The sequence below is a fragment of the Corapipo altera genome, unplaced genomic scaffold (assembly GCF_003945725.1).
Source record: "Corapipo altera isolate COAL_440 unplaced genomic scaffold, ASM394572v1 53, whole genome shotgun sequence".
Lineage (NCBI taxonomy): Eukaryota > Metazoa > Chordata > Aves > Passeriformes > Pipridae > Corapipo > Corapipo altera.
This window is the reverse complement of record NW_020884900.1, coordinates 7588987-7605386: the sequence shown is the minus strand read 5'-3', so window position 1 is coordinate 7605386 and position 16400 is coordinate 7588987. Positions and strand designations below refer to the sequence as shown.

General features: G+C 33.4%; 1 protein-coding gene across 37 annotated transcripts in view; it reads right to left on the bottom strand.

Annotated features, from left to right (window-relative positions):
• KCNMA1 (potassium calcium-activated channel subfamily M alpha 1) overlaps nt 1-16400 on the bottom strand; it is a 462597-nt gene that overhangs the window by 107735 nt on the left and 338462 nt on the right. For 19 of the 37 annotated variants that reach the window (XM_027649640.1, XM_027649664.1, XM_027649648.1 and 16 more), the window contains 2 exons: nt 14502-14570; nt 2243-2329 (listed from right to left, as the gene is read on the bottom strand). In XM_027649640.1, coding sequence (XP_027505441.1) covers nt 2243-2329; nt 14502-14570 — 156 coding nt within the window. Of the gene's footprint in view, nt 1-2242; nt 2330-10572; nt 10585-14501; nt 14571-16400 lie in introns of all 37 variants that reach the window. The other 18 variants (XM_027649629.1, XM_027649636.1, XM_027649631.1 and 15 more) reach the window with 1 other exon arrangement.

Here is a 16400-nt window from a genome sequence, read left to right as displayed (position 1 = left end):
GCCAGGGGAGGTGAAGGTTAGACATAAGAAAGAAATTCTTTACAGAGAGAGTGATCAGACATTGGAATGGGATGCCCAGGGAGGTATTTAAGAAGAGACTGGATATGGCACTTAGTGCCACAATCTAGCTGACAGGGTGGTATTGGGTCATGGGTTGGACTCAATGATCTCAGAGGTCTTTTCCAACCTGGTTGATTCTCTGTTATTCTGTGTGATTTCTAGAGATCATGTTTCTGAAGTTCACTTCAGGACAAATGTCCTAGAGTACCTTCAATCCTATGTCCAAAGCCAAGAGCAAATACTTGAAGTGATCGCTGTAATAAAATTATCATTCTATATAATTGGAGTGAATTAAGTGGATTTGAAGCATATGTATTTCTGATCATAGTACTAACATTTAAATGAATAAAGAATAATAAAGATGTAATTCATATAGTTTGTGTTTTATTTAAACACTCGACATTTTATGTGAAGCTATTTACCAAGGCATAATTGTTTCTAGGTATAATTGCTTCTAATGGGAAACTGTTTTTCTAAAAATGCAAAAGTGATTCTAGTAGGAAGAGTAGTTGAACATCATATGCTATATTTCATTGTGGGATATAGAAATATGAATAGATTTAGCTTAAGGGAGCTGGTAACAAAAAATCAGAATAATTTAATTTGAATTTCAGGTACATAACATGTTTAATTTTGCTTTATTAAAAATTTAATTTTCCCCCTCCAAAACTCCTCAATTTTAGAACATTTTTCTGACTCTGATTCATAGCTCAAAAGGATGAAATGAACACTTTTCATAATTGGCTTTGTTAGTTGAAACACATCTGATAACCATTTGCTTTGCACAGAACAGCTAAGAAACATGGTAAGGGAGGCAGGATGTTTCTAAACCAAGCCTTCGGCGAAAAGCCAGGTAGAATTGGAAATCCTGTTTCATGCTTCATATTAGATAAAACATGATAGATGAACAATGTGAAAAATTTCCCTAAACACAGTCAACTTCTCCCTGCTAAAAATATTATGCCATTTTTCTTGCAGTCTGAAAAAAAAATCATTGGAGGGTGCCTTATAAATGAAAGAAAATCAGCACCTAGATAAAGCAATATGAAGACAGTTCTGTGTATTCAACTGGAGAAAAGTACCAGAGAGGAGAAGAACTCTATGTTGAAAGGCAGCGTACCTGAGGCACTGCAGGATCCACACACTCCACAGATGGTGCTAGAAATATGAGAGGACAGGAGCACTGCTGCTCTGTTCTATATGCTTTACCCTAGCCAAAAAATATCTTAGCTCTTTCAACACAAACAGAACTCAAGTTCTCTGATTTCACTGTTTTGATGTTTTGACTTTCTTTAAAGATTCATGGCAAACATGCATTGTTTAAGTATTATTTCACTGTAATTTAAACCTAAAAATTTTAGAACTTAATTAAGTGTATCATTTGAATATTTCACAAATGCAGGATTTAGTTAAAATAGCAAGCTCACGGAGAACATCAAGTAAAAATCTGATTCTTGATGGCATGACATAACAAATATACAAATTATGAGGAGGTACTCAGTTGCGAAATATTAGTCTTCTTCTTTTTTTTTTTTAACTCTTACAGACATTCAACAATTCTTCCTTTTAAAAATTATTTTCTCACAATTCTCCTTTGTTCTTTCCAAGCAATAATTATCCTAACAAACAAGAATACACACATTTGGTCCTAAACACAATACCATAAAATTCTTTTTCATTCATCTCAAATCTAGTACAGACAAGTACAATGAGTCTGTGAATATAGCTGGTTGGAATACAGTGCACTGTTGTAATTTGATTTATTATTATGAGGCCGTAGAATTTGTAGCTCCATTAAAGAAAAATGACAAGAACATAAATATTATTTTGCTAATGCAATTACCGAATGAATACAGTAGCCTGCTTACATCAAGTATTTGCTAAAATCTATGTAAATAAGAACTTCTCTAAACCTGAAACTCAGACAAAACTGTAATCCCTGCCTTCTACCAGTCTCTTTGTTTCTCTTCATATCTGCTACAAAATTATTTAATTTCTTTGATATTTAGGACCCTAGTTAAGAAAATTTCATATATATATATGTTTGGTTCACTACAGTGACAACTCAATTCTCCCTGAGAATCAGATAATAGGGCAAATTAAGTGAGGCATTTACATATAAAGAAACAAACTGACATTAAATACATATGTTTAAATTTAAAGATAAAAACACATGATTTACCTTTTTACTTCTTTGGCATCACTTGCAATGAAGAATCCTAAGGTACCTTCTTGAATCTTGACGTGGTTTCCAGGATTGATTAATATACTGCTCAGTGAAAAAAGAACAAAACCAACAAAACCATAAGTTTAAACTATTTTTAATGGAATGTTCTAAATTAACTTTATTTGATTCTGTTATAGGGGACCCACTAGTTAGGAAAGGCTGCAAGGAAATTTTAAGCCATCTTCCTTGAAATTTCCAGTCAAATAACAGTTTCACATGCTTTTTACAAAAACTTTAATTTGAGACAATCACATGCCTCTGCCTATAATCACATCATGTAAGTGTTTACGTCTGTTTTCTTATGTTTTTGCTTTAAATATAAACTACACAAAAGCCTCTCAGAAACATGAAGTGTGAAGCTGAGCATTGCTGTTTTCTCGCTCTGTCATGCAAAGTGGTGAAAAATTCACAATATGGTGAAAAGGGAAGAACCAGCAACCACCACTCAGTAATAACACAAAATATCCTTTATGAAGCTAAACCCTTCAATGCAAATTTTTGCCAATTTCTAGTGAAAAAAAAAGTTAATGGGACCCCTATCTGGACATATAATGTTATTCTTTAAAATAATAAATGCACACATACACTCAAGGGGAATGGTACAAGACAACCAGTCACGACAGCTGAAAAAACATAAAACGAATAGAAAATTTTTAAAACACTGCTAAGCAGCCATGAAACAAAAATAACCCAACCACAATGACAGAATACCCTCAGCTAAATTTGATGAAGGAAATTCCAAACTGCTATCAAGAAGTGAGGTACTCCATGTCTCTCTATGAAATATCTTCTTTATTTTTATAATAATTTAACTCTAGATTTTAGGTAAGGCATTTTGCAAAGTAACACGTTAAATATGAATATACATATATAAATAAATGTAAATATATTTTCCAATAAGTTTTATTAATGTTTAATACAACTAAGCTTTTCTAAAACTTAATATAGTTTTTCACAAGTTCTCTCTTTTTTGTCTTTTATTAAAGCTTAGCCTCTCTAACTCGAAATGTAGTAATGGCATTGATGTGCAATTTAGAGTAAACAAAGACTACCAGCAAATTAATACCTTGCAGATTTAGCAAAAATTGATTTTAGGGAAGGATATATACACAAAAATAAAAAAAGCACATTTGTGAACAGACATATATTACTAAACTTTGAAGGTCCAAAGTCTTTCTTGTAGGGAAAATTGGTCTCAGTACATCTCTTATTCAATATGTTATTGATTCTCTATACATTAGGAATAAATTAATATGACAAAAATACATCTGAAAGATTAATAATGAGCACACTGTTTTGCATAATTCCACAAGCTGCAAGGCCCTATGACAAGAATATGTAGGCCGCAAAATAAAGCACTCATGAGTTCAGATGTAAAAGGTTGGTCATACAGTCATAATTCAGCTGCCATTATGTAGACATTATGATACAATTCCTAATTTAATATTCCTTCTCACAATCTGGAACTTCATTGAGTGGTGTTTTACTGCCATTACTTCAGGCATGGATGGCTTCATGTAATTTATCTCTCTTTAAAGTCAGGATCGTACTTTTCTTACGTGTTTTTCTGCAATGTTCATCATTACAGCATGGAAAAGACTCACAAATACATAATTTACTTCACAAGAAGAATGAAGATATAGTATTATTCCATTTTACAGAGGAGAGATTAAGTCACTATGAGATATAGCAGTTATTAACTTGGGATGCCTACAGAACATCTTTTTCTAAGTGTTTAGCATTACGTAGCTCCATATACACTTTTAGGGACTTTTGCTGTAAGTAAGAATGCTCCACATTTCCAAAAGCCCGGTCTCTGATGCCCAAAATAAGGAACACCGAATCAGAGGTCATCTGTGAAAGGTTTGGTTTAAATTATTATCTCACTCTCACACAGCTATTCTTTGGCAGAGGCTCAAACAGAAATTAAATCTCAAGGAAAGCATCTACCCAGATATCCTTCCTTTTCCTTCATTCACAATTTCAAGCTTTGTAATAAAAAAGGAGAGCAGAACTACACAAATTGGAAGATATCACCACAGCACACTTTAGTAATATTTGCAAAAAATGAAATGTGATGGTGTAAATAACATGTACATTATGCACGCAGATAAGTGAGATGAAATAAAGTTACACAGCTAAACTAGTATCATCTATCATCAACTACTATCATCTAGTATTTATCATCCAGTGTCAGACCTAATATTTCTTTTGTTAGTCAATTGGGCTTAACGGTTGCACTTGCAACAAAAACATTTACCTTATCCAGTTTTAAAATGCATTTTTGCAGGTTTTAAAATGGAATAAAACAGACAAACCCCCCAAACAAACAAAAGAACAAACCAAGAGAAAAAAAAAAAACACCCTAAAGCCAAACAGGAAAAAAACAAACAATAAACAAGCAAAAAAACAAAACAAAAACCAAGGAAGTCACCCTGTAAGTATTTCTTCATATGAAACCAGTCACTGAGATCACAAACAGGTTGGAAAATTTATATTTCCTGCACAAGCTTTTGTCTCTTGAGCCCACAGAGCACTTACTAGCACTTACAGAGATCCCTGTACCAGCCGTACGCTCTGCCAGTACTCACAGACGAAAGCTGAAAATGCCTGTCTTAAACCTGCGAGCCTACGTCAGCCTAGATAAGTCTTCTCAAGAACCAGGAGAGAATCTTTCTGCCACTAAATCTCCAAAGTCTTTCTGCCAAAACTTTGTATCATGTCCATAACTGCATCTGTACTTCAGTCTCCACGTTTCCCTTTCCCTGTCTGCTCGTCCTTAATCCTGCCATTATGCTGAGAATTTAGCTGTTAAACTCAAAAATATCCTAACCATGCTAATCTCATTTATTTGTTATACTGTTTCTTCTAAAACATGTAAAGACTTGTAATATAGTTTGGGTTGGCTATTTTTCTTATTTACCAATGGGTACTGTTCTGTCAGAAAAATAGCTTTTATCTCATTTGATTCTTTAATCACGTAACTATTACTGTTTTTCAGTGAAAAGAGATGAACACATTTCTTTACGTAGACCAGGTTAGTTTTTTTTCCTCAACACAATTCTTGGAGATAAACCATACCAAAAAGTAAAAAAATCCTACTCAAAACTCAACAACCCAAACTCCACAAACTGAGGTAACCATCAGATGTATAAACGTTCACTCCTCATAACAATACTTAAAATTTGACAAAGTAATAAGCAAATGAAGCAGTTCTTTTAAGATGCATGGAATATAATCTTAAATCAGAAATAACTGGCTTCATTTAGGCTGTAAGGTATTTTGAGTACAATTTTGTATCTCGAGGTTTTCTGAGACACATTAAATCAATTCAGATGGGTCAGTGTATAGACTTTATTTTTCTCAGATCTTATACTTCTTTCACATATACTTATTTTCACAAATACAAATAGCCACAAATATAGATTTGATCACAGTTAATGCAGCATGACCTCAGCAGCAAAATCTTCCATAGGGAATAAAAATTAATTTGCCCCATCACTGCTGTTAGCAAAGAGTTACAGCAAAACCTCATAGAGTTTTGGGTTTATATACATACTGATATATAACCAGAGCAAAATCATGAGCAATTTCTACTTAGTCTATATGGATTTATTAAACACACTGCTTATTAAAGCAGGAACTGAACTATTTCTTATGATACTTGTAGTATCATTAGCTAAAGTTATGCTTTGATAAGCACTCATTCTAATATGTACAGCAAGGGAAATGTTTTGAATTAAAATAGTAGAATATGGAGAACAAACAGAACAGAGAAAAACAAAACAGTCTTATTAGTACACCAAGAAGATGCAACTATCAGTTATTTAGAGATGCATGTATTTGTTTAATATTAAAATATGCATACATATATATCCCTGTGGTTGAGAAGCTAAGTACATGGCAAACTAAATTGGACTTTTAAGAGAGAAAGCTTCAGCTAATGTCTCATTTTTATGTATCTCCAAGGATGAAAAGTTTTGCAGATACAGGAAGACATAGGAAAAGGACAGTAACTCATTAGGTTTAATAACAATACCTAGAGCTAATAAATATGCAATCCGTGCCATACATCAGAAAAAGTATTATTGAAAATGACACCCCTGATTTTTCCAAATACATGTTTTTATCATAAAATATAATTTAATTTTTTTATCTCCTAAATCAGCTCATGAAATCAGGAAGGCCAAGTATTTTAAAAGCTTCTGAAATCTTGATTAAATGTTATAATTCTATAAGACTTCTAGTTTAGATTACCTCAGAAAGTAATCAAGTAATAGCAAGCTCAAAAAAAAACATTCAGCCATAATTCTTTAAGGATTCCAGTTCCAGAAACACATTCCTCAGGACAAAACTTTTCCTGGTAGGGCTGACACGATTGCTTGCTCCTTCACACATGAACATTTAGAACACATGGCAATTACAGCCATGTAAATTAAATATGATTTAATGTGTTTAATAGGAATTTAATGTCCTTCACCAACATGAACTTATTCTATTACTTGTTGATAATACTACAATTTGGAAGCCACTTATGGAATAGAATCTGTAGTTTGGAAACCTCTGCAAAAGTTAGTTCATTTGCTAAAGAAGATTCACATCGTAACTAGATGAAAGATCAGGCATCCAAGAGCAATGAAAATGTCACACATCGAAAATGTGGAAATTATCCTTGAATTCAGTCCACAGAATGAATCATAGAATAGTTTATTTTGAAAGGGATCTTTAAAAATCATCTAGTTCCAACCCTCATGCTGTGGTCAGGGATATTTTTCAGTAGAACAGATTGCTCAAAGCCCCATCCAACCTGACACTGAACAACAAAAGCTCAGGAAAGAATTAGGAATACTATCTAATCAGCTGAAAATGAGTTCCCGGACTGACAGAAATATAAACAGGTGAAACACAAATGGCAATCAGTGCACATCTGAGATGCACAATTAAAAAAAAAAGGAAAATTCAAATGCGGTCACAAAAATTCTAGATGAATGTTTATGGTTTTATTTACACAGACTGTTCGATGAAAAGTTAAGATAGGACATGATGACTCTCTCATATGTCAATGGAGAACAGATATCTGTTCATAAGTCACTGTGTGTTAATTGTGATCAACATACTTTTTGAATTATATCTTTCTGATTTTTTAAGTATATGTGTTACCTTCAAATACAGATACACATAAATATCTGTTGATTTGTTCTTTTCTCCTGAAACTACCCTAGAACATGAGCATTGCTCAATACCTTTTCAGTAGGGCATGGATGACTGACAATACCCTGATTTAGCCAGAGAATACTTCCTATATATTCCTTTTTAGTGCTCCTTTAAAGCACTATAAGTGAGCTAAGGTTTTGATTAATAACTGAAGATCTTCCATGTTTTCCTGAACTTACAGATATTTGATGAGGAACCTGACAGTTGAGGGTTTGAACTGTAGGGCAATTTGTGAACTGGCACTTTGGGGTAGGACTAATTCCCTCTATCTATTTTTTTTTTTACTCATTTTTGATGTTGGGTGATTTTTGTCTCCTGCTCTCAAATATCACACATATTGGACTCAAATTATGTTTCTTGGGCTGAAATGTGATTAGAAAGTTTGATAGTTGATATCTTTTCATATTATTAGAATATGTAAAACATTACTTCTAATAAATGTTCAGCATACAAAAATTTCAGTAGAATGAAAAATGTTTCCTGTAGTTCTCTACACCAGAAAAGTCCTTTTACAATTTTCCTTGTCAGTGCCTCAGTTATATATTATTTCTGTTTGTTCTTACCTTCAAGGTTACATTTAGGTAGCACTAAATGTGAGATTCCTCTCATCTGTCTTAAAATGGAAAATGCATTCAAGAATTGTTTCTCTCTTCCCCTGAATAATGAAATAAGTCTGGATAACTAAAAGGAGGTTAGACATTTAGGTGAGAGGAATCCCATTATCAGTGACCAATTGAACAGCTCAGCCCTGCATCAAGGAAACTTCTCTCACTTAGTAATACTACTTTTTTTTGGTTAGTTGGTTGGTTTTTGGGTGTTTGTTTGATTGATTTTTTTGTTTGTTTTCAGCTTTATAGTTACCCATGTGACTATCATCCTCCTTTTCTAAATAAAAAATATTAACTGTTGAATTAAATGAAACACAAACAGCAAAATTTTGACTAAACAAATGTCAAAAGTTGTAACAACTGTTTTAAACCTTGTGGTAGATGTACTGTACCATTCCCCGTGCAACTCAAACAGTAGCAAAATCATCAGGAGGATACAATATTTAAGTACTATGCCCACATTATCTAAAACAAGACTATATGGTATTACTGACTATAGCTAGTGCACTTTTAAACAAAACCAGCTATTATTCTTGATTGTTTCATGCTATATGCCCAGATAAAAAACACCACTATTAGCATAGCGGCCTTTTAAAAGGCACCATGTCATTCATCCAACTATAGAATTAGTTGGAGATAATATTTTTTGTTTCAGGGTATGTTTTGGAGCGTGAGAGTAGGTGCACAAATCCCACAGTGAGAGTTGTGCACATACCAGCTTCACACTGATTGTAACTCATTAGTACTGCTTCCTTCTTCTGGGCTCTGTCATTGACATTAACTCAGATCCGTATTGCTCTACACAGCAAAATCCAGTAAGACACTAAAAAGAATACAAGGCAAAAGACACAGTGCACATTACATGCTACAGTGTATTAAAGCTTAATTACTACAAGCATATAAAAGGTTGCTCCCAGGAGTCAAATTCTTTACAATAGCACCTAAGTGATGGTTTACAGGATGTGCATGAGGTATTTTACTGGGGCATAGTCCAAACTAGTTAAACAGTGATGGTGAATTCAATACACTTGGAAACAATTAAGTTATTCCTTCTGATTCTAGAAGTGATTGATTACAACGAAGCATAACAGAATACTTTATTCTGGGAGCAAGCAACTTCACTTAGTACAACACTTCTCCATATTGCTCATCATGCCAGCTTTAACATGCCTTCACCACAAGATAATATATACTTAAAAGCAAGAAGCAAAGTAGAGGTGCAACAGCTGCAGATCCTTGAAGATGCTAAGTGTTGCAGTAACTTCTCTGCATTTGGATCATATCAATGCCAAACTGACAGGAAGCCACCTCTCTTATCACACATCTACTCAGAAACCATAGGAGAATAAGACTAAACTTAAACACATATAACACAACATATGCAACAGAACAGACAAAGAAAGTAAAGTTTAGAGAGAATGATGAAGGAAACCGAAGTGTCTGGACAATGAGAACAGGTCTCCAAAGACCACCACTGACAGACAGAACGCTATAAGCAATTACGAAAAAAAGCTGTGAGAGGGAAGAGAGATGAGGAGAGACAAGGAAGAGCATGCCCTATTTACTTCATCCAAACCAGTAGCAGTATGATAGAATGTAGACTAGAGAGGGGCTCAGAGCATGGTATACCAAAAGAAAATGCAAAACATGCCATCCCCCCAAAAAAACCCAAAAAATAACAACCCAAAGCTGAGAAACAAAATACATTCAGTAACATCTTCGTAAATGAGTTCAATTAATGTCATTAAAATGAATGTGACATATAATCCAAACTATCCATGGTAATTTCACTGGAACAGTACAACAGCTTTAATGAGTACTGCATTATGAATAACTGGACTCAAAACAGGACCAGCAATGCAAAGAATCAGTTATTTGGTTGTTGTTAATGGAAGATGAGACTGCAAGAGAACACGAACTACTGTATTGTAAGACATGTTTTGAAGGAAGACTCTGGGAAAAGAAGGACATCAATGAAGGTGTGAATATGAAGACAATATGGCAGCACAAGGGCTGGTAAAGACGAAATATACATCGTCACAGTACAGTACAAATGAAAAAAAGAGGACAGATGTTGACAGTAAAGTCTGCTTTTCAAATGCAACACTCTGATACACCAATGACTCCAAAAGGGGGAAAAAAAAGCCTAAAAAACTTATACTGTTTAATTTTATACTTCCTGCAAAGAAGTTAGTGCGTGAGTCACAAGAAACAACGGAGAGACAAAATGCTATTCTCTCTCCTCTTTGAGACTGGGGCCTCATATATAATTATACACACAGATATATATATACACACACACATAGACAGATGAATATATGTATGTATATATGTGTGTGCATATACAGAGAAAGATAGACAAAGATGTTATCTTCCTGTGTTCTTGGCAAGGAATTAGTCCTGAAGTTAGAAGGAGTGAAGGTAGGATTGAGGTTGGAAGGAAAGGTAACGAAGAGGGCATACCGCTTTCGGCTTCTGCAAACGACAAGAAAAAAATTGCAAATCAAACACTTTGATAAGAAATCAACTGACACCAAAGCAAAAGCAAAAAAACCCTTTATTTAAAAGTCTTCAAGGCTTAAAGGTTTTTCTGCTGAGAATGAGAACAAATATATGGACAGACAAGAGAAAATTTTACAAGAGGAGTATAAATGGGTTGCAGCAGGGAAGAATCCATGTTAGGCTTTCCTTCTTGCTTATTCGTGTGGAAAAAAATACAGGGGAAAAAGGAAGGCAGAAATGTCTCTAAAAGGGATTTCAGATAAGGAGTTTGACTGTCTGCATTTTGAACTGTTATTTTTTGCTATATATTCAACTTAGGGACATTTTCAGGTTCATGCTCTCCATGTTCCCTTTGCATTTTTCTATAAAATAACCAAAACCTAAATGAATTAAGAAAGACAAATTTCAAGCTAAAATATTTGGCTTTTATCGGGGGCAAAAAATTTATTTAAGTGCTTCCTCTTCTTAATAATGCATTATAACATTCCCAGATACTAATTAGAGATGAAGGAATGGCTAAGTCATATTGTGACCTCTAACTACTAAAGAGCAGACCTTAGTAACTTGTCAGAAACCCTCTAAATTGAGTTTTGTAAACTCAGGCTTCTTTGATACCTGAGGAGTAGGTTAAACATTATTAAATATATAAAAGGAAAGGTTAAAAAAAAATCTAATCATAGCTATTTTTACTAATCTTTAAGATACGCTGATGAGGAACAGTTGCCTAAAAAGACTGTAGATACTTTAGCAATTATATGACAACTGATTTGCATTTATCATATCTATGACTATATTACCTATATTTAGGCTTGAATCATAACTTGTTTATAATTAACTACCTCATCTTAACAAAACATACTATCAAGGTGTGCCTACTGTTTTGGGTAGCTTTATTAGTAACCAGGAAAACAAGAAGAAAAAGCCCATCTGCAAGCAGGAAGCTCAGCTACTGCTAACTTGTACAGCAATATTAGCTTGGATAGAATTCTGATAATTTATTATTTCTATTGATCTCAAATTCCCTGTGGTGGAATTAACAGAATTTTACTGTAAACCAGAAAGCTTTAGAAAACTGACATTTAAGTGACTGCCTGGAAAAAAAAAGTGCTTAGGTAAATTGTAAATTAGTATTTATACCATTCTATATCTAATAAAGGTATCAACAAAGTCAAATAAAAGTCTGCATTGAATGGGATGGGACTATTTATCCTGAGTTGAAAATTTACAAAGAGTATTAAGAAATTTAGAATGACATCCCATTACCACTTCTGAAACCACTTTACACTGCTTTAGCTCTGAGTGCAAAGTGATGATGGTAGATGAAACTAATCTTAAAACGAACCTCTCTGTGTTAAGTAAAAAAATCAGATACATAATTTACTGCTATAGATATTTTATTTTGGCTAATAACAAAAATTGAACTGTTGGGAGTAAGAGCTTCTCATCCTTTAAGCACAAAGAATGCTTTGAAAATTTCCTCTGCTCCTGAAAATACTATTCCTAGACCTGTCTCCATTATGGCAGGAAATATTACCTCTTAATAAAAGGGTGCCACCTAGGTGACATTCTAAATTTTTAGTTATATTTAACATTGTTCCTCTGAATTGTAAACTACAGAAAAAAAACCTCTCAGTAGTTTTACTAAATATGGATGCAAACTACAGTCATAAAATCAGCACATATCTACTGTTGGTCACTCTCACAAAGACTGAAAGTTTAAAAGGATACCCGTAATCAGTTGTCATTTCATCTTTATGAAGAACTTTAGATATGAGAATAAAATATTTTCAATGTCACCACCAACAAATATAATTGGAAAATGACAAATTTGTCTTGTTCAAAAAGAGCTCGCACTTCTAAACCATGTTATTCTAACTTTTTATCTTAATTCCCCATCTTTTCATTTAATAGGAGTGCAAGGAAATACAAGTATGCCTACGAAGTGAGAAACTTAAGTTTTGTTCCATCACCTTTCTGGTTAGACTAAAAGGCTCTAGATCAGAAAACCACAAATATGTAGTTAATATATTTGGGTTGAAGAGCACAGGAACAAATAGAACAGTAAAGATATGTTGCAGGTAGCTCTGTGATTCACCAAACAGTGACTATATAATTATCACTGGTTAATAAAATCAGCAGGTATTACGGTGGATCAGGGTTATAAGAAAATGTGAATATCTATCTTATACGTCCGCTTTTTGTTACATATATATTCACAAAATCAAGCTGTTAATATCCCTCTATTACTATTTTTTCCTGCAAATTTAGGCTCTTTTTTTCCTACTAAATTAATTAATTGCAAACTGTTACCTGTGTGGCTTTAAGTAAGAAGGAATATATGTTTGTATCACATTGTGTTACTTTTTGTGTGATCCTCTGCATCACCTTGTGATTAAGAACTCAATCCAACTCCCACTGAAGTTAGTGCAAAGAATGATAAAGAAGCCAAGAACTATCTGTTATTACTGAAAGAGACTGTAATATTAGCACTTATGTAAGTAAATGACAACTGAAGCAATGACAACCTAAATTTGGGCAATAATTCTTAGGAGAAAAAACAGAAACAATTTCTTTTTTTAAACACTGGATAAACAAAATCTGATAAATAGTTCCATTGCTATTACTATCAATTTTTCCTTTTTCTAGAGACAAAAGAAGAGATCATTGGCTTTACATTAGCTAATGTAGAATGAGATCATTCAATGGAAAAGTATTTTAAAAGTCCATAGGAGCTGAAAACATTTTTAAAAATATATTTAAAAGAAAAAAGGATTTCTTAATCAGTATAGTGTGAACAAAAAAGCATAGTCTGAACAAAAATACTATCCAATAGCACATACACCACTTCACATTTCACTTTGTAACATAGGAAAGAATCAAGCAAAATCAACCATCAGGCATGGAAATACTCTTTTAAACAGTTGCCACATTGCATTTTCCATGTCAAATGCCCAACATAGGTTTTAAACATATTTTTAATAAAGAAAAATTATGACATTTAGGAATAAACATTAAAATAAACTTGCAACACCTCAGAAATTGTGGCATGAGTTCAAATGACAGAATCGGCTCTCCTGTGAGGAGAAACAATTGCCCGCAAAAGAGCCTTTTGGCCACTAAAAAGTAATTAAAGGCCAATAACAAGATTAATTAATATGTATCACTCCAGGTTTACTGCAGCAGCACAGAATATAACTTTTGAAAGAGGAAAATCAAATTCATCCAGAGTCAGTACTGTAATATTTTTATTAAATGTTCCTCTACATGTTGCAGACAACATTTATAACATTTTTGTTATGTAAAAATGAGTATTGTTTACAGCACTGACAGACTAGTTGATGGAAGTTTGATTCCAATGTCAATCAGATTTTTATGAACTTTTGCATAAAAAAAAGCAAGAACTGCTGTACTAATAACAATGAATTTTTTTCTTTCTGGTTGAGGAAAGTAGCCAGCCAACTGGTAATTTCAAGGCTAAATTTGTATTTTGAGAATACACATAATCATAATGAATTTTGATATGACATCTGTTTTCCACTTTTCCATTTTCAGTAAAGTAAGTTGGACCTTTGGTTAGAAGTGATACATTAGGAACAAAAAATTGTTAGCTTTTCCCTAAGTAAAAATTAACTGTGCTTCTGGAGATGAGACATATATATTACTGTCTCTTCACCTTCTACTACTTGGATTTATTTTAGGGAGGAATAAGGCAGAAACAAGCACCTTTCAGTGTTATGTGAAATGCTGTAATGTGATGGCATGCTAATTATATTCTGAATTGTTTCAAAGAATAGTTATGTTCATTCTGAAAAAAAAAAAAAAAAAAAAAGGCAAGCAAAATTCTTGGCAGTGCATTCCAGAACTTCAAGAGCTAGAGGTATTGGACATACCTGCTTTCGCGTTTTTCTGACTTGTATTCTATGGCTATCATTAAGAGCTTTAGTTTCGCAAACACCAGTCTGCAGGAAAAGAAGAGGCCAAGAGTCAGTCTTTTTTCACAGCCAGCATCACATATGTAGAGAGAAGGCCATGGGGAATGTATTTTCTTTGAGAACTTACACTAAGATCTTTCCCCATGTTTTCCATTAGGGATACACAGAATATATGTTAAGATCTTTCTATTTTGAAGATAATTAACACATACGATCCTAAAAATATAAACTGAGAAGCTGACAACAATAGCACCAACACATTGTGATACGAAGTCTACTTAAGCAATAATAACAAAGATCATGATACACAGCACAAAATTGCATCTGGCTATAGTTGTGGATGTTTTGAGGTAATTTTTCAAATATTTGTTGATTGTAGTGTGCATTCCTTAGAAAAATATGTATATACTGAAATAAAGTGAGAGTACACTATTAATAAGTCACTATTTTCCAACTACTGTCCTTGGGGAACAGCATGATTGGAAGCAATTTATGATCAATATATGGGAATTACATTCTGATACTGTAATATACATTTTTTTCAGTCATAATAGTCTGCTGAAGTGGCTACTTTTTAAAACAACTTAAGGGTGATATTCACAGACTTGCAGAATTGTGAGTTAGCATACCACCATTAGCTTCAAGCTAAGGGGCTCTGTGAAAATAAAGAAACTGAGGGTTTGGGTTTTTTAATAACTAGAAACCATCTTTCAATTCTGCCATTGAAATGTATGCAAAGTCAATGCTACTTGCTTCCTGCTGTACAGATTTGTCACAAATGATTCTTGGGCTGATCTTTCAATTAGATGGCTGTAATTTTCTTGATCATACACTAACTTCTCCAGTGCTCCGTGCTTTTCCACCAATTTCCTTACTTCAGTGTTCTTAATATTTTTGCATATATGTCAATAATATTTATCTTCTTTATGCAAATTAAGCAATATTATTCATACTTTGTATCAATCACATACTTATCTAAAAACAAGGAATTGGCTACTGAACTGATAATATTCAATTTCTTCAATAACAAACAAGAAATATGTCTAATTTAATACATATTAGGAGGAGTGCACACATTTCATATGCTGTTTCCACTGCTAGGTCAAGTGTCAATCCATAGATGGCTAGTCTCATTAGGAAAATTTTTGAGTAGAAAATAGTGAGCCTAGAACCAGGGTAGGGGGAGACAATTTGGTTAGTTTATCTTCAGTCAGCATCATCCACACCTGGACCAGCAATATCCAAGGGCACAGAATGTCAGGAATCACATTCACATACTGAAAATTTATTGTTTAGAATATGTTCATACAGTACACACACATTTAGTTAAAAATAGAACTTGTAGACTAACTTCTATTGTCATCTAATTCTTCACCCAAGTGTTGACACCAACAGCTTGAAATTCTTCAACAGTATTGAGTGTCCCATCCCCACTGTCTCTGCACTCTCTTTATGTTTCTTATCAAAACTGTATGGCAGCCTATTTACCAAAGAATCACATTCCTAGACTGACAATTAAGACCCATAACCTAAGAAAGCAGAACATCTTGTTTAGCTTCAGACTTTTAAAATGTCACTGACTGCAATAATTTTAAAAGCTGCACTACAAAAATTGTTCTCAAAGTGTGTATATTTCCTGGGTGGCTGAACACACTAAGCCTATCCAATGACTTAATTTCCCCTTCACAAATCAATGCAAAGGACTTTTCCTGTTCATTGGTTCTTTTAGAAATTGAATAGTCAATTCTTACAGTAATGAAAATACCTAAACTCATTAATAAGCACCAAACTCATTAATAAGCAATACTAATTTTTAATTTTTAATGTGCTTTAATTAACCTGAAAGTAATAGAGTTA